We start from the raw sequence: 23,140 nt of genomic DNA, 5'->3' as shown, positions 1-23,140 counted from the left end.
TTCAATAAAAGGCTGGCCTTTTGTGAAGATGCATTAACGACACATTAAAATGGATCCAGATATGAAATCTCTAGCTTTTGTTGAAAGGATTTTGATGATATGGATATTTTCGACTTCAGATTTTCAAAGTTTTGTTGTTGTTGACAGTGTCACACACACAGACATGCATTACTTTAAATATGTAGCACCTAAAAATAAAGTGTTGTTGAGCTTCCCTCACGTCGCCACACACATCTGTAGGCAGACAAGAACACGCGCATGAACAAACGTATGCCTAAGCGTGTTGTATTTAATCTATCTATCTATCTATCTATCTATCTATCTATCTATCTATCTATCTATCTATCTATCTATCTATCTATCTATCTATCTATCCATCCATCCATCCATCCATCCATCCATCCATCCATCCATCCATCCATCCATCCATCCATCCATCCATCCAGCCATCCAGCCATCCATCCATCCATCCATCCATCCATCCATCCATCCATCCATCCATCCATCCATCCATCCATCCATCCATCCATCCATCCATCCATCCATCCATCCATCCATCCATCCATCCATCCATCCATCCATCCATCCATCCATCCATCCATCCATCCATCCATCCATCCATCCATCCATCCATCTATCCATCTATCTATCCATCTATCTATCTATCTATCTATCTATCTATCTATCTATCTATCTATCTATCTATCTATCTATCTATCTATCTATCTATCTATCTATCTACCCATCTATATAAAATAGGATCCTTTGGAGGAGTAAGGCCTTGTTGCTGGTGTCTCCTTATGCTCTTAGGAAAAAAACCTGATTGATTGGTTTTGATACATTTCTTTATTCATTCTGAAGATTGATACTGGTAGTGTATCACATTACTAATAAACACAATAGGACACATTGGCAAAATCGACAGTTTACTTTCCATGTTGATATCTAAAACATCGTACTGAAATAAGGACCGGACACAACCTTTCCTTGTCAACAAGACACTAAGCTGAAGAAACTAATGTAGAATCAATGAAATATCATTACGATTAATTTGGGGTTCAGGGCGGGGCCAGGGCACTACCTCCAGGTAAGGCGCCCGTCTCTTGGTCATGGACAGGAAAGGAGTGTTAACACAAACATTTTGAGGTGATGAAGGAAACTGAGCACATGCAGATGGGGGTGGTGGTACTGGTACTACTACAACTCCTGCTGCTGCTGCTAATGCTACTACTAGTAGAACTACTACTACTAGTACAACTGCTATACATTAACTACTACTGCTAATGCTACTACAACTACTACTGCTACTATGAATAATAATAAAATAACTAGTGTACAAATCTAGCTAAAACTATGATTATTAGGAGCAACCATATGATAGGGAATACATACTTTTTAATAAATAGATAGCCTGCCCTACACACAATTATATGGTATTCTCTAAATGTTCTCAGCCTAAAGGTGGTCTCTTTGGAGCCGTGTTACTAGATGACTAAAGGTTTATTTCAATACACAAAGAGCAGAACACAGCGATGACCTCCTCTCATGTCTATCTGGGCTGGTCCTTGTGAAACACCTGTCCGTCCTTGAGAACCCAGCTGATATTTGCCCCAGTCACACCCAACTCGGCCAGTTTGGCATGGAGCTGGTGGACAGACACAAGGTGTTAGTAGTAGTCATGGTTCTCATTCAGTGGCGTCACTATAGGCAGTTTCATTTGGGGCTAAAGTCCCAGATATAATTTAATTTGTTTTTTTTTTGCTTGCTTTACACTAGAAACAAGCATGGGGATTCCAGGGGCATCTCAAAGTAACCTAGTCATTCTAGATAGTCCTTCTGGCAAGAGAATAGACAATTTAAAAACATAACCAGACTGTTTACCACCTCAAGTGAATTAACCTATCCTATCTCCAGTCATATATATATATATATATATTAGAGCTGTCAAGCGATTAAAATATTTAATCGTGATTAATCGCATTAATGCCATAGTTAACTCACATTAATCGCGATTAATCGCAAATTCGTTTTCTATGCTAAATATCCCTTGATTTCTTTGTCCCATTAATTCTTCTCGTTTTAATTCTCTTATCAACATGGTGAAGTGCATCGGCTTGCCTTGTGCAAATGATTTTTTATTGATAACAACATTGGCATATACTGATCAAAACAGGAAAATACAATAAAAGAGCCTATAGTGCAATCAAAATCTAAGCAGTCGTTTAGACTGCTTTGAAAAAATTTCATTTGAACATAGCAGTCAGGCTACTGCTTCTTTGTTTTGAGCAAAAGAAAAAAAAAAAAAAATAATAATAATAATGTAAATAAAAGATTTGCGTTAATCGCGCGATAAAAAAATTGACGCCGTTAAAATTGGTTTGCGTTAACGCCGTTAATAGCGCGTTTAACTGACAGCTCTAATATATATATATATATATATATATATATCAGGGGTCGGCAACCCGCGTGCCACCAATGGCACGCGGCAGCATAATCATGGGCACAGTTAAAAAGATAATAATTGATTTGGATGGTTCCAGCATTCTCATACATTCTCGTTCTTTACATCTCACAGTGCAAATATGAAATATGAAGCACTTAGTAAGTGGGTTAAGTTACCAAGAGTAAGTTAATAAATATATTACATTCAAGTGCTTCATATATCACAGGTATGCACGTTTTAAGTTTAAATTATTCCAAACTATTTAATAATAGGAAAACCAATCTTTGTATTAATGCAGAAGCCGACAAATAAAAGCATACTTAAGGGAAGCATTCGATTTTATTTTTGCCGTGTTGCTGCCCAAACGTCTCCTACTGCAAGAACATAACATACCTGTTCCAAAATCTGGCGTCCCACCTCAGGATCCGTCATGTCGGCTTCAGAGCTGATCTTGATCTTGAAGGACGAGTGCTTCAGATTTCCCTGGCAGGCAAAGTTATACAAAAGGCCACATTCCTCATCAAAAAAATGCCCTGAGGTTACAGACATTTTGACACAACGTGGAGCAATGGGGCCTCCATGGTTGTTTGGTTCACCGGGTCCCCAATTCAAGAAAGTGGCACTACTTCCGTCAGACCAGAGGGACCACGGATGTCTGTGGAGACCAATCCATGATGATTGTGGATTAAGTGCCATTACTTTGCTGTTCTCAGCCGCGTTGGGCACAATGGCCAGGTCAGTGTAGTGAGACCGGCAGTATTGCAACGCCTCGTACCAAGTCATTGTGTTTTGGACCAAGATGTAGTTGGACTCTTCATCTAAAAGGTGGAAGAGAGGAAAGGAATCATATTAAGACTACATCTCTGTCAATATTATTCTAATCTATACCCTAATTAAACATGGCAAAGGTAAGCAGTATATCTTATATCTGTTATCAATTTGTGCCCATAATCCTCTTTTACTAGTACTGCTAAAACATGAATAAAAACCAAAAGTAATAAAAACAATGCCCCTCACCATCAAAGCAAACTGCATCCTTTAGATTGGAGCACAACGAATCGAACCAGCTACCTGAAGAGGTAGTGCCTGTACAATTCTCTTTGTTATTCCTGAAGTCTGGGTCAGGACCAGACCACGTTCCATAGTTTTGGCCAACTTTGTAGTCCTGGTCTCCTAGGGACCACTTCCAACGGGTGCGGTCATCATAAAGTCCGATCCACATGAAGTCGTCGTCGTAATTAAAGCCCGTTCTGGACTCTTGCAGGTGCTGGAGGTCCGCTACGTTGTCTACGGTGGCCAGGTCCCCATTCTGCTCCCTGCAGTGTTGCTGAGCATCGGTCCAGCTCAGCTTCTGGTCCACGTAGAAGTAGGATTTGATAGGAGGCAAGGCATGGTGGCCCAGGAAGAGCCCTGCAGGGAAAAACAACACACACACACACACAAGAAAATAGTCATTACAATTTTAGCATGGGTTAGAGATCCCCAGTGAAAATCAAAGGCTGAGGTGAGAGCCACAGCTGTGCAGAAACCGCCAACATCCCAGCATCGTGGCTAGATGTCCTTGCACACACACAGACAAAGGCACACACACACACACACACACACAGGTAGAGTTTTTAGTGCTTTAGTGTCAGCACAAGAACACCTTGTTAGTGTCCCTTTGTGTCCTTCGCTAATTGTATTTGTAAAATTCTGCATGTTGGCCTGTTGCAACTCTGCCGTTACAACTGTGTTAGCTTCAAAAGAGACAATAAATTGTCTCTTTTGAAGCATTATGACCACACCATGTGCCATGAATCATTCCTTGCTCTTCTCCCCTCTAACCGAGGTTGTGTCTGATAGATGTATTCCATTTCTTCCCGTTGTAGACATGTGAAAGATAAGCATCAACTCTTTTCGACAGAAACTATCCATTTAATTTAAAATGATCTCTATGTGAAACCTCCTGGTCTGGTCTTCTCTCTCTCTCTGTCTGTGATTATCCATTCCTCAGAACTGTATACGTTGTATGAATCTGAATACATATTTTGAACACGCTAGTAAACAATGCTGCTGCTACCTTTGTTAACAGGCCCGCCTCACTTTGCTACAGCGATGATCCTGAACCGGTCAGAACTCAGCCACATGATATGTAAGCTTGAAGCAGCACCAAACAACTTGGTGTCAGAAGTGGGATACAACTGTCAACCTGCTGCTTCAACTATAAGAATTGGTGCTGACTTCTTCTAACCCATTTGAATTTTCTGAGTGTGGCTAGGTAGCATTAAATTAAGAAAGCTATAAACAGTACATAACAAAAGCAGACACTGACAAAAACACACAAACGAGTCAGACCTGAAAGACAGAAGAGCAGTATGGTCTCCTGCATCCTGTAACAAAAAAACATTTCACTTCATCAGTTGACACCTTTAGCATTAGAAATGTACAACAAAAACTGCATCAGCCTACATTGCATACAGTATGACCACTACACACAACTAGAAATGAATATGTACATACAAGTAGAACATATACACGCTCAATAAAAGTAAATCTGTTTTGTCTTACCTTTGTTGCGTTCTATCAGCTTTGTTAATAATCGGAAATCTTTGATGCGGCCCTTGTGCAATGGCTGGCTCCAGAACATTACCGAGGCTTAAGATGTGATTCTTAAATCAAACGTATTAACCATCCAAATTTATTCTGACCGGGATTTGCCTATATTTGATATCCAGAATGCTTCCTCACATGCTAGGGAAAGGAATAACAGTAGTCAGCTAAAAAAAAACATTTCACTTCATCAGTTGACACCTTGGGTATTAAAAAACAACAACTGCAATGGCCTTCATTAATTTACTGTATCAGCATTAAACACAGCAAAAAAATATATATCACTAGACCACATTAATGCTCAAGAAGAAACATAGATCTGTTTGGACGTCACATACTGTTCTGTCCTATATTTGTTGCTTTGTTGATCAGCTTTGTTATTAAATCAAAACCTTTAATGCCATTATTGAGGGATAGCTGATTGAAGAAAGTACCATATGCCTAAGGTTTGATTCTCAAATTTGTTTTTATTGACGACTGAGATTTGCATGCATATAAAATGCTAGCGAAGGGCAGAGCAGTATGTTTTCCTGCGTCCCGTAACATAACATTTTTTCACTTCATACACACATCCTTTCAGACTGCTTGACAGGATTACAGAGGATCTATATCGATCCATCGACCTATGCATGTACATAAATCCATCTTTAAAGACTTCCCCTATTCTTCCTTCTACCTAGCAAGACTTTGAGGGCTCATGTCCACCGAAGACTTACAAAAACTTGTACATGCCTTTATCACTAGTAAGCTTGATTCATAAATCGTTACATTGGCTTCCTGTAGGTCAAAGAATTTATTTTAAAATCATGTTGCTAACCTATAAATCCCTACATGGTTTAGGCCCAAACTATTAAACTGATATGCTTCCACTACATAAGCCTTCTAAACCCATAAGATCTTCTGAGACCAATCTGTTAATTATCCCCAGAGTAAACACGAAACATGGGAAAGCAGGATTTAGTTACTATGCAGGATTTAAGACTTGCCCCAACTCTGAGCACCTTTACAACAACACTGAAGACTTTTGTTTGCTTTAGCTTTCTGCTTAATCTTAAATACATTGCACTTTCTAAAAAGCTTTTTTTAACTTTGCCTTTATTTTCTATTTTATTACTAAATGCTTTTTAACTTTATTTTTACTCATTTCTTGGCATATCTTTTCTTTTACCCATCTATCATTTTATTTTATTGTATGACAATGTTTATATGTGAAGCACTTTGAGTCTGCCTTGTGTATGAAAAGTGCTGTACAAATAAAGTTGCCTTGCCTATCCTGAGACAGCGTGTGAGTGTTGCATGCAGTGACGAAATCCCTTCATTCCAAATTTGTTTCACAGCTTCAATAAAAGGTTGGCCTTCAGTGAAGATGCATTAACGACCCAATAAAAGGGTTTCCATTGTAAATCTACCATAGAACATTCGGATTAAAGGGCTTAGATTGCTTAGGATATCTTTTACTTTCAAAGTTTTGCTGTCGATAGGGTCACACAGAGTTGTGCATTACTTTTTTATATGCAACACAACACACACATATTTGTTGAGCTTCTCTCTCAAGCCAGAAAGGGCCCCTGCTATAGACATTTGGGTGCCTCAGTCTTGATTTTCATTTCGTAAATTTTGTATTTTTAAGGAAAGATAATTTAAACAGTATACATTGCACTGTAGAACATGCAAAAGACAAAAAATATACGTGTATATAGTAGCGAGCGAAGGGGTGAGATGCAGAATGACTCACGAGAGTGGATGGATCAAAAGGGGTGTTATTGCACCTTCTTAATACAGATTACTACCACACTACTTCTTTACGAACTGAAGCTGGACCAAAACCCACCCGTCGGAAAACCCAGAACCTCGTTTTATGTTCACCAATATCAAACCCATCTTCATCCTCTGTTGTTTCCAGTCCTTCATTGTTCACCAACAACTTGCTCATCCTAACCCAGCTCATTTACATCTGTTGCCTTCCCCCACTACCCCTAGGCAGTGGGGTTGTAAATGTTTGATTTTTACAGAAGCTTATACAATTGTTTGATTAATACATCTACTGTAACTGTAATTAATGCACCTACAAATGTTTGTTCCCATTTAATTATTCCTTGCTTAACGCAGTTAATTCCTTAAGTGTGAGTATCTTAAACTCCCTTGTAATTTCCCTTGTATTTCTTAATGAATCTACCAGCAGTTCAGTTCAACAATGTTAACCTTCAGTTATTTGTGCGTGACTAATGAATATTTCTGTTTTTCTTACTTCAAGTCGATGTGAGCTGGAGTTGCAATAGGGACAGACCGGGCAAAGTGCTGATGAGGTGTTGGGGGGAGGCTGATTTGGGACAGGGTGGGCTTTAGGCCAGGTCACTGGAGGGATGTTCTAGGCCCCGTGCAGTATGGATGTACCTCGGTACGGGTAAGGAGGTTGTGGCAGTCTTGGTCGGGCGGGTTGTGGTGGTCTCTCCCTTCTGGGTTGGCAGTTTGCCTCCTGTTGCAGCCAGTTTGAGAAGTCCAGGAGGTTTTATGACAGGGGGCCTGACTGGCTTAAATGCATGCTTCTCTTAAAGTGACTGAACTGGTCACTGGGCAGTTTCTCCAGAAGCCGCTCGACATGTGAGCCACAGGTGAGTTCAGAGAAACCCCCAGAAACCCTGGAGGAGACCTACTAAGGCCTGAACGGCAAACTGATCTAGGGCTCTACCATCACCTACTCTGATAGCTGTCATGTCCATTATACTTCTGAGCTCCCTCAACGCAAGCTGCCTTGGTTGACCATAACGCTGATCTAGGGCCTCAACAGCTTGAGTGAAAGGGTCTAGGGCATGGACAAAGGCTAATGCAAGTCGCTTCGCCTGATCTTCCTTTAAGTGATCCAATAAAATATGGTATTTCTACTGCTCTGACTCTCCCGGATCTATCAAATTTGATAAGGCCATCTTTGACATCATGTACTGGCTTTCATCCTCTCTGGTGAAATCAGGGAATGAGGGACCTTCACCCGTCTGTAGGACAGCAGTGGGGCCACAGGAAGAGCTAGAGGGCCTGAATGAGCAGCAGATGTCAGGTGTTGCGGTTGCATATTCAGAGGCTGGTTACGCCGGCTGGGCAGAGTTGGTCATGGGGCCAGAAAAGGGTGGAGATGGCAGCATATGGGCATAGAGTACAGGGTAATGGGAGGCTGAGACTTCAGAGATGGCTCGGCCCTGACTATAGGCAAGAGTAATTAAAGGAGAGCCAGGGCTGTGCAGGGGGCTGAGGACAAGGTTAATCTGGGACTTGACAGGTAGCAGTGGCCCGAGATGAAGCTAACTGATAGCCAGGGTTAATAGGGCAGGGCGATCCTGAGGTGGATGACTGTGGATTTCAAAGGCACAGCTCTCAAGGTGTTCAGTGTCTCTGAACAAAGGAATGGGATGTGGTCACCGGTGTGGCTAAAATAGTCTGTGGCAGGGCAGGGAGTAATTAACTGATTGACAGGGGCTAATTTGGAAAATGAAAGGGCAAATAAAGGACAGTAGCTCTGGGACTGTGAGGTGAGGAGCGAGGCAGAAAATCTTCCAAACAAGTATGATAATTAGATAATATTAAATATTACATTTTGGGACCTATCTCCTTCCTCAAATTTTCACCTAGAGACTCCATTCCAATTTTTTAATGTTCAGATTAGCTTGGAATCGGGTGCTTCTTTTCAGATTTTTTAAATACTTTTGTTGCGTTTTTTTGAAGAAAGTTGTCCAATCCTTGGTCGCTTTTAACTCACTTTATTTGTTAAAGTAGGACTATTTCGGTATTGATACCTATGAAGCATAAGGGAGAGAATTGTATCTATCGCGTATGAGAATAATATCGTGCACTACTTCGAGTCCCCGGCTTAGGCCCGGTCATCTCGGCGGGGCTACCAATTCGTTCTGTCCTCTCAATCTGAATTTCGCGCTGTGATCGTCAAGTGGGCGTGGCCTATGTGAAGTGGGCGTGTCCGGTGTGACGTAATGGCTCCGCCATCCTCACCTGTCCAAAGGTGCTGCCATCTGTGGCTGGAGTAGTTATTGCAGATTATGTGTTCGATCCTGCTTCCCAGTGGCTATGTGAGGGTAATGCAGCTTGTGTGTTCGATCCTGCTTCCTAGTGGCTATGTGGGGGAAGCTTATGTGCTTAAAATACGTAACACTTTATACTGTTTTAAGACATTCTACTTTTAAAATATTTTTTTTCACAATGGAAGTCAATGGAAGGACGGTGGAGCCTCCCGCCCATTCTCCCGACACTTACTAATTCAGCCTTCGTTCAATTGTTTATCGATAACCTTCGTTCAAAGGTTTAACAAATCAAGACACTTGTATCTTCAATAATCTGGAATCAGAATTTCGACTACCTTTATACTTTTTTCATAATCACAGTTTAAGTTTCATATCGGCTTCGTTTTCAGTTGGTCTCATTGATTTACGCTGAGGTAAGAGCGCCAGGACGTGCAGGAAGTGTTGCCAGATTGGGCAGTTTTTCCCGCTCATTTGGCCTACTTTTTACGTTCAGGCATAGTTGCCAGATTGGGCGATTTGTCCCGCCAAATTGGAATACTTTTAACCACGTTAGGCTGGAAAATTTGCATTAGGCGAGTACAAACAATTTCGCAGTTTTTAAAAAAAACTGGTGGGATTATTATAATTCTTTCTACAAACATACCATACCTTTCATCTGGCATATCGTTTGTGCAGCTAGTACCACATTACTTCAGCTACTACTACTACTTCAGCTACTACTACTACTACTACCATTACTACTAATACTACTTCAGCTACTACTACTACTTCTACATCTGCTACTACTACTACTACCATTACTACTAATACTACTTCAGCTACTACTACCATTACTACTACTACTACAGCAGCTACCACTACTATCTTCCAGCTTTGACAGTATTACAGTTTAGCTTCCAGCTTTTGTAACGATGTATTTCAGCACTTTGTTTCTTCAGATAATGCAATTCAGCCTCTGACTATTTTCGTTTTCAGCTTCCAGGTTTTTTAGCAGTGCACTGCAATACATTTGACCTTTCCGATTTTTCGCAAGTGCAGGCAATACATTTGACCTTTCAGATTCTTCAGTTAAATTCCTTTTACATTTCTGCATTTTTACCAGTGCTTTGCGCTTTTCATTCAGCTGTCACTTAATTTGTTTCCAAACATTAAAAAATGTTTTACAGTAAATAGTGTGCATGTTTACATTGTTTAACCCATTTAGACTTGATTCAAGCCATTTAACGTTTCTTTATGTCTTAATCTTTGTAGCTTTTTTAAAACATATTTTCAACCCCACTTTGTAGGACAGCACTTACCACATTTTCTGCAGGAAATGCATTTCCCTGTTATATACATTTCTAGCTGTGTTTAATGCTTTTTTTTATTGCCAAAGGTGTCAACTGATTTTTTTGTGACAGAATGCAGGAGACTACTGCTCGTCCTCCCGCTAGCATGTCAGAAAGCATTCTGAAATTCAAATACAGGCAAATCCCAGTCAAAATAAATTTGGATGTTTACAGCGTTTGATATAAGAATGACCCCCAAGGTCTAGGTAACGTTCTGGAGTCAGCCATTGCACAAGGCCTGCATCAACGATTTCTGATTATTACCAAAGCTGATAGAATGCAACAAAGGTAGGACAAAACACTTGGTGACCTCCAAACAGATCTATACTTTTATTGAGCGTGTATATGTTCTACTTTTATGTATAATTTCTAGCTGTGTGTACTGGTCATACTGTATGCAATGAAGGCCGATGCAGTTTTGTGTTGTACATTTTTAATGCGAAAGGTGTCAACTGATTTAGTGAAATGTTTTTTTGTTACAGGATGCAGGAGACCATACTGCTCTTCTGTCTTTCAGGTCAGACTCGTTTGTGTGTTTTTGTCAGTGTCCGTTTATTTTATGTACTGTTTATAGCTTTCTTAATTTAATACCACCTAGCCACACTCAGAAAATTAAAACGGGCACTGAGAGAAGTCAGCACAAATTCTTATAGTTGACTCAGCAGGTTGTGACTTGTATCCCACTTCTGACACCAAGTTGTTTGGCGCTGCTCTAATATTTCATATCATGTGGCTGAGTTCTGACTGGTTCAGGATCATCTCTGTAGCAAAGTGAGGCGGGCCTATTAACAAACGGAACCCAGCAGCATTGTTTGCTAACGTGTTCACAAGATGCATTCAGATTCATAAAACATATACAGTTCTGAGGGATTGATAATTACAGACAGTGAGAAAAGACCAGAACAGGAGGTTTCACAAAGAGATCATTTTAAAATAAATACATGGAGGTTCTGTCGAAAAGAGTTGATGCTTATCTTAACGGGAAGAAATGGGATACATCTATCAGACACAACCTCTGTTCGAGGTGAGAAGGACGAGGAATAATTCATGGCACAGGGTGTGGCCATAGGACTGCAGAAGAGACAATTTAGTAATTACTATGTTACCACAGTTACAACAACAGAGTTTCAACAAAAGAGTTGTAACAGCAGAGTTGTAACAGGCCTATATGCAGAGTTTAAAAATACAATTAGCGAAGGTCACATGAGGACACTAACAAGGTGTTCTTGTGCCAACAATGCACAACTAAAAACTCTGCCTGTGTGTGTGCCTTTGTCTGTGTGTCTGTGTGTGTGTGACGTGTGTGCCCGTGGTGTGTAATTGGTGAGGTTGTGCCACACATCACACAATTAACAACAAGGACATCTAGCCACAATGCTGGGATGTTTGCGGTTGTTGCACTGCTGTGGCTCTCACCTCAACCTTTGATTGTCACCGGGGATCTCTAACCCATGCCAATATTGTAATAACTATTTTCGTGTGTGTGTGTTGTTTCCCCCTGCAGGGCTCTTCCTGGGCCACCATGCCTTGCCTCCTATCAAATCCTACTACTACGTGGACCAGAAGCTGAGCTGGACCGATGCTCAGCAACACTGCAGGGAGCGGAATGGGGACCTGGCCACCGTAGACAACGTAGTGGACCTCCAGCACCTGCAAGAGTCCAGAACGGGCTTTAATTACGACAATGACTTCATGTGGATCGGACTTTATGATGACCGCACTCGATGGAAGTGGTCCCTCAGAGACCAGGACTACAAACTTGGCCAAAACTATGGAACGTGGGTCGGAGTTAATCCAGACTTCTATGATAACGAAGAGAATTGTACAACTATGTACTCTACTGGTAGCTGGATGGATAAGTCGTGCGACGCGCGATTTAGTGCGGCTTGCTTTGATGGTGAGGTGCTTTCTTATTAATACGTTTTCGTTTTTATCTATGATTTAGCTGTAGCCTACTAGTAAAATAGGATTATAGGCACACATTGATAACAGATATAAGCTATTATGGTCACCTTAGCCATGTTTAATTAGGGTATCGAATAGAAGAATATTGACAGAGATGTAACGTTATCTGATTCCTTTCCTTTTTTCCACCTCATTCTGTTTTAGATGAAGAGCCCAACTACATCTTGGTCCCAAACCCAATGACTTGGTACGAGGCGTTGCAATACTGCCGGTCTCACTACACTGACCTGGCCAGTGTCAGCAACGCGGCTGAGAACGACAAAGTTTTGGCACTTCAGCCATTTGAAACATGGATTGGTCTCCACAGATATCCGTGGTCCCACTGGTCTGACGGAAGTAGAGCCACCTTCTTGAATTGGGGACCAGGTGAACCAAACAGCTCTGAAGGCCCCATTGCTCCACGTTGTGTAAAAATGTCCGTCAACTCAGGGCCTTTTTTTGATGAGGAATGCAGACTTTTGTATAACTTCGCCTGCCAGGGAAATCTGAAGCAACGGTCAACCTTCAAGATAAAGATCAGCTCTGAAGCAGACATGACGGATCCTGAGGTGGGACGGCAGATTTTGGAACAGGTATGGTGCCTAATTAATGCCATTCAGTCAATTATTATATACTTATAGGTTGGTTTTATGAAACCAATTTGCATGTTTTAATTTAGGGGTATGCCCACTCCTGTGATATAGGAAGTACTTAAATGTAATATATTTATAAACTCTTTGTAACTTAACCCACCGACACTAACATGCCAAATTCAAACATGAAGATAGTAACATGTAAACAATGAACATAGTTTGGTTAAAAATGTAAATAGATAAGAAGTAACCATGCCCATACTACCAACACCTTGTGTCTGTCCCCCAGCTCCATGCCAAACTGGCCGAGGTGGGTGTGACTGGTACAAATATCAGCTGGGTTCTCGAGGACGGACAGGTGTTTCACAAGGACCAGCCCAGCAAGACATGAGAGGAGGTCATCGCTGTGTTCTGCTCTTTGTGTATTGAAATAAACCTTTAGTCATCTAGCAACAGGGCTCCAAAGAGATCCACCCTTAGGCTGAGAACATTTAGAGAACACCATATAAATGGTGCAGTACTTTGTAGGCTATTTAATGAAAAAAAGATTTATTCCCTATCATCTGGTTGCTCTTAATAATCATAGTTTTAGATAGATTTGTGAACTAGTTATTTTATAATCATTCATAGTAGCAGTAGTAGTTGTAGTAGCATTAGCAGTAGTAGTTAATGTATAGTTGTACTAGTAGTAGTAGTAGTTGTAGCAGTAGTAGTAGGCATAGTAGTTGTAGTAGCTACAGCAGAAGTAGTTCATGTATAGTAGTTGTAGCAGTAGTAGGAGTAGTAGTTGTAGTAGTACCAGTACCACCACCCCCATCTGCAGGTGCTCAGTTTCCTTCAACACCTCAAATGTTTGTGTTAACACTCCTTTCCTGTCCATCACCAAGACACGGGCGCCTTACCTGGAGCTAGTTCCCAGGCCCCGCCCTGAACCCCAAATTAATCGTAATGATATTTCATTTATTCTAAATTAGTTTTTTATCAGCGGAGTGTCTTCTTGACAAAGAAAGGTTGTGTCCGGTCCTTATTTCAGTACGATGTGTTAGATATCAACATGGAAAGAAAACTGTAGATTTTGCCATTTTGTCCTCTTGTGTTTATTAGTAATGTGATGCACTATACCAGTATCAATCTTCAGAATGAATAAAGAAATGTATGATCACTAATCAATGAGGTTTTTTTCCCAAGCACAAAAGGAGACACTAGCAACAAGGCGTTACTCCTCCAAAGGGCCCTATTTTAGATTGATAGATTAAATACAACACGCTTAGGCGTACGTTTGTTCATGCGCGTGTTGTTGTGTGCTTACAGATATGTGTGGCGACATGAGGGAAGCTCAACAACACTTTATTTTTAGGTCCTTCATATTTAAAGTAATGCATGTCTGTGTGTGTGACACTGTCAACAACAACAAAACTTTGAAAATCTGAAGTCGAAAATATCCATATCATCAAAATCCTTTCAACAAAAGCTAGAGATTTCATATCTTGATCCATTTTAATGTGTCGTTAATGCATCTTCACAAAAGGGCAGCCTTTTATTGAAGCAAAACTAATTTTGAATTAAGGGATTTCGTCACTGCATGCAGCACTCACAAATATACTTTCCGTTGCATCATCTACGTAGCAGTGTGGACTGGATTGGTGTTAGACGGAAGGATAGGTCAGATCATTATAGATGGATTGATGTACATGCATAGGTCGATGGATCAATATAGATCCTCAGCTATTCTGTCAACCAGTCAGAAATGGAAAAATATTTTTGATCCAGGATGCAGTAAAACATACTGCTCTTCCATTCGCCAGAATTCTATAAACATGCAAATCTCTGTCAATACATTTTCATATTACATCACACCATAGGCATACATAAGATTCTGCAGTCAGCGATTTTGCAACGATCACATCACAGAGTTCTGCTTAATAAGAAAGCTGATGGAATTTAACAAAGGTAGGACAAAACTCTTGGTGACCCTCCAAACTGATCTATACTCCTTCATAAGCGCATATATGTTCTACTTGTGTGTACATATTAATTTCTAGTTGTGTGTACTGGTTATACTGTATGTTATGAGGCCATTGCAGTTTTTGTTGTACATTTTTAATGGTAAAGATGTCAACTGATTAAGTGAAATGTTTTTTTGTTACAGGATGCAGGAGACCATACTGCTGTTCTGTCTTTCAGGTCAGACTCGTTTGTGTGTTTTTGTCAGTGTCTATTTATGTTATGTACTGTTTCTAGCTTTCTTAATTTAATGCTACCTAGCCTCACTCAGAAAATTCAAACGGGCACTGAGAGAAGTCAGTAATAATTCTGAGAGTTTAATCAGCAGGTTGTGAATTACCTCAGTCTGGTATCCCACTTTTGACACCAAGTTGTTTGGTTGAGTGAGTGAGTTCTGACCGGTTCAGGATCATCTCTGTAGCAAAGTGAGGCGGGCCTGTTTACAAAGTGAGACCTGGCAGCATTGTTTATAGCGGGTTCATAAGATGTATTCAGATACATAAAGCAGATATAGTTCTGAGGGTTTGATAATGAAAGACAGAGAGAGAAGACTAGACCAGGAGGTTTCACAAAGAGATCATTTTAAAATAAATACATAGAGGTACTGTTGAGAATGGGTTGGTGCTTATCTTTGGAGCAGATGCAAATATCGACCTATCCCATGAAGTCAAAAACGGGAAGAAATGGAATACATCAATCAGACAATATCTCGGTTCAAGGGGGGAAGAACAAGGAATGATTCATGAAACATTGTGTGGCACTAGGTTTGCATTCGTATGCAAACCTGGTCATGGTATTGACATTTCAGTTAAAGTCCAAGTTAGGGCATCTGGTCATTACAGCTTTTAAAAATGTAGGCCACCAAGAAAATTGCTACCTACAGTAGCTGTAGGAAAATACTGTGCTCCGGGAGGGACATACGATTCTGGATGATCCAACCCACATACTGAATCAGGAAATGGGGTTGCTACCCTCAGGTAGACCATTTAGAATGCCAAACTGCAGGTTAAAAAAATATTACAACTCATTCATCCCAGCCGCAATTAAGATGCTAAACAGTAAGAATTTACTGTAACCTCGTATTTTTTACGAATACGAGGTTACAGTCACAATTTAGTAATAACTTTGTGTACAATGAGTTGTAACAGCACTACACACAGAGTTTTGAAAATACAAGTAGCGAATGACACATAATGGGACACTAACAAGGTGTTCTTGTGCCGACACAGAACAACTCTCAACACTGACTGTCTGCGTGCCTGGCTGTGGTTTCCCCTGCAGGGCTCTTCCTGGGCCACCATGCCTTGCCTCCTATCAAATCCTACTACTACGTGGACCAGAAGCTGAGCTGGACCGATGCTCAGCAACACTGCAGGGACCTGAAGGGGGACCTGGCCACCGTAGACAACGTAGTGGACCTCCAGCACCTGAATGAGTCCAGAACGGGCTTTAATTACGACGACGACTTCATGTGGATCGGACTTTATGATGACCGCACCCGTTGGAAGTGGTCCCTCGGAGACCAGGACTACAAAATTGGCCAAAACTATGGAACGTGGACTGGTGGTGACCCAGACTTCCGTAGGAATGAAGAGAATTGTACAGTTATGTTCAATACTGGTAAAGGATTGACCGGAGTGTGGGCCGATACATCGTGCTCTGAACAACGCGGTGCAGTTTGCTTTGATGGTGAGGTGCAATTTTATGATTCATTATTCGTTTTTAATTATGTTTTAGCAGTACTATTAAAAGAGGAATAAGGGACACATTGATAACATATATAAGATATTCTGCTCACCTTAGCCATGTTTATTTAGGGTATAGATTAGATGAATATTGACAGATATAGTGTTAATCAGATTCCTTTTCTTTTTTCCACCTCATTCTGTTTTAGATGAAGAGCCCCACTACATCGCGCTCCCAAAACGTATGACTTGGTATGATGCAATGCAATCCTGCCGGTCTAACTACACGGACCTGGCCAGTGTGCGCAATATTTCTGAGAGCTACAATGTATCGGCACTCATTCCAGAACAAGCATGGATTGGTCTCCACAGATACCCGTGGTCCCTCTGGTCTGACGGAAGTAGTGCCACTTTCTTGAATTGGGGACCCGGTGAACCAAACAGCTCTCGAGGCCCCATTGCTCCACGTTGTGTAAAAATGTCCGTCAACTCAGGGCACTTTTTTGATGAGGAATGTGGCCTTTTGTACAACTTCGCCTGCCAGGGAAATCTGAAGCAACGGTCAACCTTCAAGATAAAGATCAGCTCTGAAGCAGACATGATGGATCCTGAGGTGGGACGCCAGATTTTGGAACAGGTACGGTGCCGAATTAATACTATTCAGTCAAATATGATATACTTATAGCTTGGTTTTATGAAAAAAAATGTACATTTATAAACTCTTTGTAACTTAACCCACTTACACTAACATGCCAAATTCAAACATGAGGATAGTAACATTGAAACCATGAATACAGTTGGGTTAAAAATGTGAATAGATAAGAAGTAACCATGACCATACAACTAACACCTTGCGCCTGTCCACCAGCTCCATGCCAAACTGGCCGAGGTGGGTGTGACTGGGTCAAATATCAGCTGGGTTCTCGAGGACGGACAGGTGTTTCACAAGGACCAGCCCAGCAAGACATGAGAGGGAGGTCATCGCTGTGTTCTGCTCTTTGTGTATTGAAATAGACCTTTAGTCATCTAGCAACAGGGCTCCAAGGAGATCCACCTTTAGGCTGAGAAGATTTAGATAATAAAATGCTGTCATTTATCACATGCTAGAATTTTGCAAGTAGTAGTAGTAGTAGTAGTAGTAGTATTACTTGTAATAGTAGTAGTACCAGTACCACCACCCCCACCTGCGAGAGCTCCGGTTTCCTCCAGCACCACAAATTGTTTCTGTTAACACTCCTTTCCTGTCCATGACCCAGAGACGGGCTGGCTCCTCCCTGGAGGTGGTGCCCAGGCCCCGCCCTGTGAGGCAGGCAGCCCACTGCCCGCTCCTAGGTACCAGCTCTCAGCTCCTACCTCCTAGGTACCAGCTCTCAGCTCCTACCTCCTAGGTACCAGCTCTCAGCTCCTACCTCCTAGGTACCAGCTCTCAGCTCCTACCTCCTAGGTACCAGCTCTCAGCTCCTACCTCCTAGGTACCAGCTCTCAGCTCCTACCTCCTAGGTACCAGCTCTCAGCTCCTACCTCCTAGGTACCAGCTCTCAGCTCCTACCTCCTAGGTACCAGCTCTCAGCTCCTACCTCCTAGGTACCAGCTCTCAGCTCCTACCTCCTAGGTACCAGCTCTCAGCTCCTACCTCCTAGGTACCAGCTCTCAGCTCCTACCTCCTAGGTACCAGCTCTCAGCTCCTACCTCCTAGGTACCAGCTCTCAGCTCCTACCTCCTAGCTGATGGGTTCAATGCAGAGAATGGATTTCTCCATGGGGATTAATTAAAGTAAAATAAAATAATATATATATATTTTTTTATATTTATACATTAGTATTATTGCTGATATAAGTGGTTACCCCAAATTAATCGTAGCCTAATGTTATTTCATTGATTCTGCTTTAGTCTCTTATCAGCGGAGTGTCTTGTTGACAACGTAAGGTTGTGTCCAGTCCTTATATCATTACGGTGTTTGACATATCAACATGGAAAGAAAACTGTAGATTTTGCCATTATGTCCTCTTGTGTTTATTAGAAATATGATTCACTATACAAGTATCAATCTTCAGAATGAATAAAGTAATGTATCAACACCAATCAATGAGTTGTTTTTTCTCTGAGCGCAGAAGGAGACACCAGCAACAAGGCGTCACTCGTCCAAATTTGGTCCTGCGTGTAACGGACTAAATCATTGATGTGCTTTTGCATCAGAAATGACAGACACTAATTACCCATATCGATCGATGATGCAATGTATTTAACATGGGTGATAATTAAAAAATGTAACGTTTCTCAAGTAAAGACTTTTACTAATTTCCCACTCATTGAGCATCGTGTTTTGTGACGAGTGAACTGTATCATGATGTTCTTATCAGGCTATAGGCCTATAATAGTATGATATTAAATAATTAGATAATATCATAATAATATCATTATTTTTTGCCATTCCCATGAGGATCCATCGTCGCATATCCTGCAATCTCGTCCCCTGACGGCGGTATTGAATGAACACCGTGTGTTGGCCAACGCATGCCTCTAAACAAAACACAAGAAAAAACACAAATAATCGAGGGGTTGAAAGAAGACTTTGAAAACTAGAAAGATTAGTTTCCATTATTAATCTGATTAGAATCAGAGTCAATTGAAGCGAAATAAGGACATTGGTACTCACGGTGTACTCAGAAAAACCCTGTAAAAAAGTAGATTAAAGATTGTTTATATCAAAAGATAATTTCCTGGCTACATTGCTTTTGATCCACTAAAAGTAAGAACAACCATACATTTTCTACATCTACAACCCAGTCTCACGGAAATACGTGACACTGTCACGTCATTTAGGCCTAATGTATTCATTCGTGATCTGGGACACGTCATTTGAAAATTTTCGTGCCAAAAAAGCACAAATTTCATGGCAACGTTCGCTCGCGACACTGAGGCATCGACGCAGACTTTCATTCACATAGCCATACAAATAAACAAGACAATAGATGGCTAGATAAAATAAACATTAAGAAGACATAGGCCTACAATTCTAAAAGAAGAGATGAAGCAGACCTTTTTTCCGTCGCAGTTTGCCTACAGAGCAGCGCACCTGCATTAAATAGCCTATAGGCCTATCCGTGAATTGTCACAATTTCTCAGAATCAAAAGGTGAAAGTAGAAACGGGTGGCCAAAAGCTGTCATATTTTTAGTTATCAGACAATTTTTCTGTGTTTGTGTTGAAAATCTTGAAACAAATTAGATAAATAAAAAATAAATGTCGGGCTATATTACATGAATTTGAAATGTGTGCTTTTTGGTACGATACATTTTAAATTACGTGTCCCAGATCACGAATTAATAGATAAATCAAATGACGTGACAATGTCACGTATTTCCGTGAGACTGACCAGATTTCGGTTTTGTTACTTTCATTTTTGCTACGATTCTTTACTTGTGACGGGCTGTGGAAGAAAGCATGGGCTTAATATAAATGTAGCTGATGCCAAAAGCCCTAAAGATATCAGAGCCCTTTCACTTGCAACCAAGATACAACATTTATAATTATTATTAATTGATATCTGAAAAACACATAGACTATATTATCAGTGTAAGCTGGAGCTTTGCTACAGTCGTAATAGCAAATTCACCAGTGTTTAATTCAACACAATGTAAGAATTTGTCATTGAAGACAAGTAGCCTATTACAAAAAAAATGATGACAAAACTCACTCGGTGTAGTTGCCATACCTTTCGGTGATATTGCCATCATCTGGGTCGAATGACGTTCTTCATATTGGACCAAAAAATATAATTAAAAATTGCAGAATCTTGCCACACATATGAATCCTTTAAGTGCGTGCTACTGAACTAGGAATTTGTCATTGAAGACAAGTATTATCATTGGATTTTTTCAACTCAAAATCCACCCTTCTTTCAGGAAGGACAAAGTATTGTTTTTCATATAGGACCCACAAAAAAATGATGACAGACGCTTATGAATAATGTAGCTCACTACTCACGGTGCGGGGTCTTTAGGCGACCTTTGTATACAAAAAAGATTACAGATTACGTTTGGATATAGGATTTGATGTTGAATATTTTGACATTTAAACTTCTCAAAACTCACTTGGTGTAGTTGCCATTCCTTTCGGTGCTATTGCCATCATGTGGGTCGAATGACGTTCTTCATATTGGACCAAAAATATAATTAAAAATTGCAGAATCTTGCCACACATATGAATCCTTTAAGTGCGTGCTGCTGAACTCTGAACAATGCTGAATGACGTCCAATTGGATGAACAACACCTTACCCGTTGTTGACGTCTAAGGAAGTCAGAGGACCTCCAGAGACAAAGCAAACCAGCAGCCACATCACAACGACAGACCATGAAGGGGTCATGCTGCTGGAAGGTTTCACAAGCAGTGAACGAGAGAACATGCAGAACTGTTCTTGCACCTAGAAAAGCAAGCAGCCTATTTATAGTCGCTTGGTCTCTCTTTAAAACGTCCTCCGCACAATCTTTGTGTTGGCAAAATATTTGACCTCGTAATGGTATTATATATTGGAAAAGCTGAGGATAAACGACAAGTTCGGTTCGACAACCGAGAGAAAGTAATGATCGTTCCGTCGAAAATAACCAATAGAACACTGACGCTGTTCAAATATTTACTGAGCTTCAGGTAGCGGGTTCAATGTCAGGGTCAGTTGTTGTTTTTTGCTGACGAATGAAAAAATATATACATCATTCTAGGCCTATATCAAAATACAAAAACCATGGCGAACAGTGACGTGTTTCCATAGTGTCTTATCACTTCCAAGTGATGAAAAGTTAGTTGCAACCATGTGCTACATTCTCAGTGGTTTCATTATGGGATATTCATATTTTGCTGCCCTTCCAAAGACAACATACTACCATTTGTTGGTTAGGCTTGTATTCTGATAACTACATCGCTTGAAACCAGTGTTGGTGATTAACCAGCCTTCTGTTGTTCACTCAAACATCAAATAATTTATTTTTTGTGTTGTATTTTTTCCAGATATAAGTTAATACAGCTGTAACAATTTCTTATCCATTTCCACAGACTCCCACTGTAAGGTTGTCAACAAAGAAAAGATCAATGCATACAGTAGATTTAGACTTCCACTTAAAGCTTAAGAAACAAGAGGAATAACTCCAAAACAGGGGGAAAATACATAAATCTGTAAACATCAAGGGTCAAAGACGTGCTTTTGATTCACAAACATACACAACCATTTTGGGCGGTCATGAGTCAGACGCATGCGCTGCAGATCTTTGAGACACATTCCTCATTTCCTGGTTATAACCATATAAGGACTAAAATAATCCAAATAAAACAGAAACGAAAGAACGCAAAACACTGCGTGGGACATACATACTTAAGCGTAGGGCCATTTAATGTTGGACATTTAACGGCAATTAAAGAATAACACGTCAATCGGGAATGATGGGCGGTGACAAAGTACGTATAATTTATAGACATCTATTTTAATATTGAACCCTGCCGTCCCTATTCCAGGCTGCAGAGAGAGTGTGTGTGTTTGTTGTGTTGTGTGTAGTGTGTGCGTGTGTGTGTTGTGCTGTGCGTGTTTGTGTGTGTGCTGTGTGTTTAAACTGGAGGATGTAGAAAACAATTTATCGGAAGTCTTCTGCAGAAAACATCCCTTTGGCCCTGCGTAAAATAGAATCCTTGGACGCGTCGTAGGGGTGCTCCTTCGACGGGATCTCTAGGACGGCAGGGATGGACTCCATGTGGCCGTCGATCGCATGGCGGATCATCTCGGCGATAAACTGGTTGATCAGAATGATCCCGATGTCATTACGGACCAAGAAGCTCCTGGGTGAGGGAGAAGGAGAGACCAAGCACAGTTAAACACTTTATTTAACCAAATAAACAATGAAAGACACATGTTGATGATAGTGCATTGTAATTTCATATCGCAATGCATATGTGCATTGATGTGGATAAACACAAGTCGGAGAAACAAACAGTTTAAAAGGTTAATTATGGATTCATTATGAATGACATCTGTGTGCAACACCAATTTGGCCCAATCTGGCAAATCTGTCGAACACTATGTTGATCATGCGTGTAAAAGATCGCTTTTAACGGACGGGGCCAGACTGACATTGACAATCAATAATACCAATCATTTTGTGATTAGCATACTTACTTGAAGGTCTCTTCAATCTCCGTGATACTCGTATCCTTTTCCACCACTAGGAAATTGGGTTTACGGTTCTTGTTCAGCTCGCCGATGCCTCCCAGGAGGAACCCAGTGCAAGTGTCCTCGTCGCCGATAACCGCGATTAATTTACCGCGTCCTGCCATTATGGAAGGGTTAAAGCTTTGCAAGACTTGTATTAATAGGCGATGTAAAGGAAAAACAGCTCAATGACAACTGTGACAGCGCTCTGGACGGTAAGATCACGTGATGGAAAGGGGTCACCTGACTAAATCCCACTTCCGGTTGAGTCAGGTGACAAGACGAGGGGGACTGTGGTTCAGAAGTTCGCTCTCTGGTGGTGGAAAAGTAGCCAAT

The 23,140-nt window shown here is 40.9% G+C and overlaps 4 protein-coding genes across 7 annotated transcripts; 2 read left to right on the top strand and 2 right to left on the bottom strand.

Annotated features, from left to right (window-relative positions):
• Nucleotides 1-2,440: 2,440 nt before the first annotated feature.
• LOC130380774 (macrophage mannose receptor 1-like) lies at nucleotides 2,441-7,264 on the bottom strand. The gene is made up of 3 exons (XM_056588103.1): nucleotides 4,778-7,264; nucleotides 3,461-3,853; nucleotides 2,441-3,261 (listed from the first exon to the last, which is right to left on the bottom strand). Exons 1-3 carry the CDS (start codon nucleotides 4,827-4,829, stop codon nucleotides 2,783-2,785), a joined length of 924 nt encoding a protein of 307 aa, XP_056444078.1. The 5' UTR covers nucleotides 4,830-7,264; the 3' UTR covers nucleotides 2,441-2,782.
• Nucleotides 7,265-10,868: 3,604 nt separating this feature from the next.
• LOC130380426 (putative C-type lectin domain family 20 member A) lies at nucleotides 10,869-13,539 on the top strand. The gene is made up of 4 exons (XM_056587619.1): nucleotides 10,869-10,902; nucleotides 11,890-12,282; nucleotides 12,495-12,922; nucleotides 13,212-13,539. The coding sequence occupies exons 1-4, from the start codon at nucleotides 10,869-10,871 to the stop codon at nucleotides 13,311-13,313; spliced, it is 957 nt and encodes a 318-aa protein (XP_056443594.1). The 3' UTR covers nucleotides 13,314-13,539.
• A 1,266-nt stretch (nucleotides 13,540-14,805) lies between these two features.
• Nucleotides 14,806-19,264, top strand: LOC130380771 (C-type mannose receptor 2-like). 2 transcript variants are annotated; one of them, XM_056588099.1, is made up of 5 exons: nucleotides 14,806-14,872; nucleotides 15,072-15,106; nucleotides 16,208-16,615; nucleotides 16,821-17,248; nucleotides 17,480-19,264. In XM_056588099.1, the coding sequence occupies exons 2-5, from the start codon at nucleotides 15,073-15,075 to the stop codon at nucleotides 17,579-17,581; spliced, it is 972 nt and encodes a 323-aa protein (XP_056444074.1). In that variant the 5' UTR covers nucleotides 14,806-14,872; nucleotide 15,072; the 3' UTR covers nucleotides 17,582-19,264. The 2 variants fall into 2 exon arrangements, with proteins under 2 accessions (XP_056444074.1, XP_056444072.1); XM_056588097.1 differs by having other exon boundaries at nucleotides 14,862-15,106.
• On the bottom strand, nucleotides 18,443-23,067 carry atp6v1f (ATPase H+ transporting V1 subunit F). 3 transcript variants are annotated; one of them, XM_056588112.1, is made up of 7 exons: nucleotides 22,772-23,067; nucleotides 20,889-22,434; nucleotides 20,705-20,761; nucleotides 20,598-20,618; nucleotides 20,326-20,364; nucleotides 19,268-19,285; nucleotides 18,443-19,131 (listed from the first exon to the last, which is right to left on the bottom strand). In XM_056588112.1, the coding sequence occupies exons 1-2, from the start codon at nucleotides 22,927-22,929 to the stop codon at nucleotides 22,233-22,235; spliced, it is 360 nt and encodes a 119-aa protein (XP_056444087.1). In that variant the 5' UTR covers nucleotides 22,930-23,067; the 3' UTR covers nucleotides 18,443-19,131; nucleotides 19,268-19,285; nucleotides 20,326-20,364; nucleotides 20,598-20,618; nucleotides 20,705-20,761; nucleotides 20,889-22,232. The 3 variants fall into 3 exon arrangements, with proteins under 3 accessions (XP_056444087.1, XP_056444088.1, XP_056444086.1); XM_056588113.1 differs by lacking the exon at nucleotides 22,772-23,067 and having other exon boundaries at nucleotides 18,506-19,131; nucleotides 20,308-20,364; nucleotides 20,889-21,239; XM_056588111.1 differs by lacking the exon at nucleotides 22,772-23,067 and having other exon boundaries at nucleotides 18,582-19,131; nucleotides 20,889-21,236.
• Between the last annotated feature and the right edge of the window lie 73 nt (nucleotides 23,068-23,140).

The sequence above is a fragment of the Gadus chalcogrammus genome, chromosome 4 (assembly GCF_026213295.1).
Source record: "Gadus chalcogrammus isolate NIFS_2021 chromosome 4, NIFS_Gcha_1.0, whole genome shotgun sequence".
In the NCBI taxonomy this organism is placed as follows: Eukaryota; Metazoa; Chordata; class Actinopteri; order Gadiformes; family Gadidae; genus Gadus; species Gadus chalcogrammus.
This window is presented reverse-complemented; position numbering and strand designations above follow the sequence as displayed.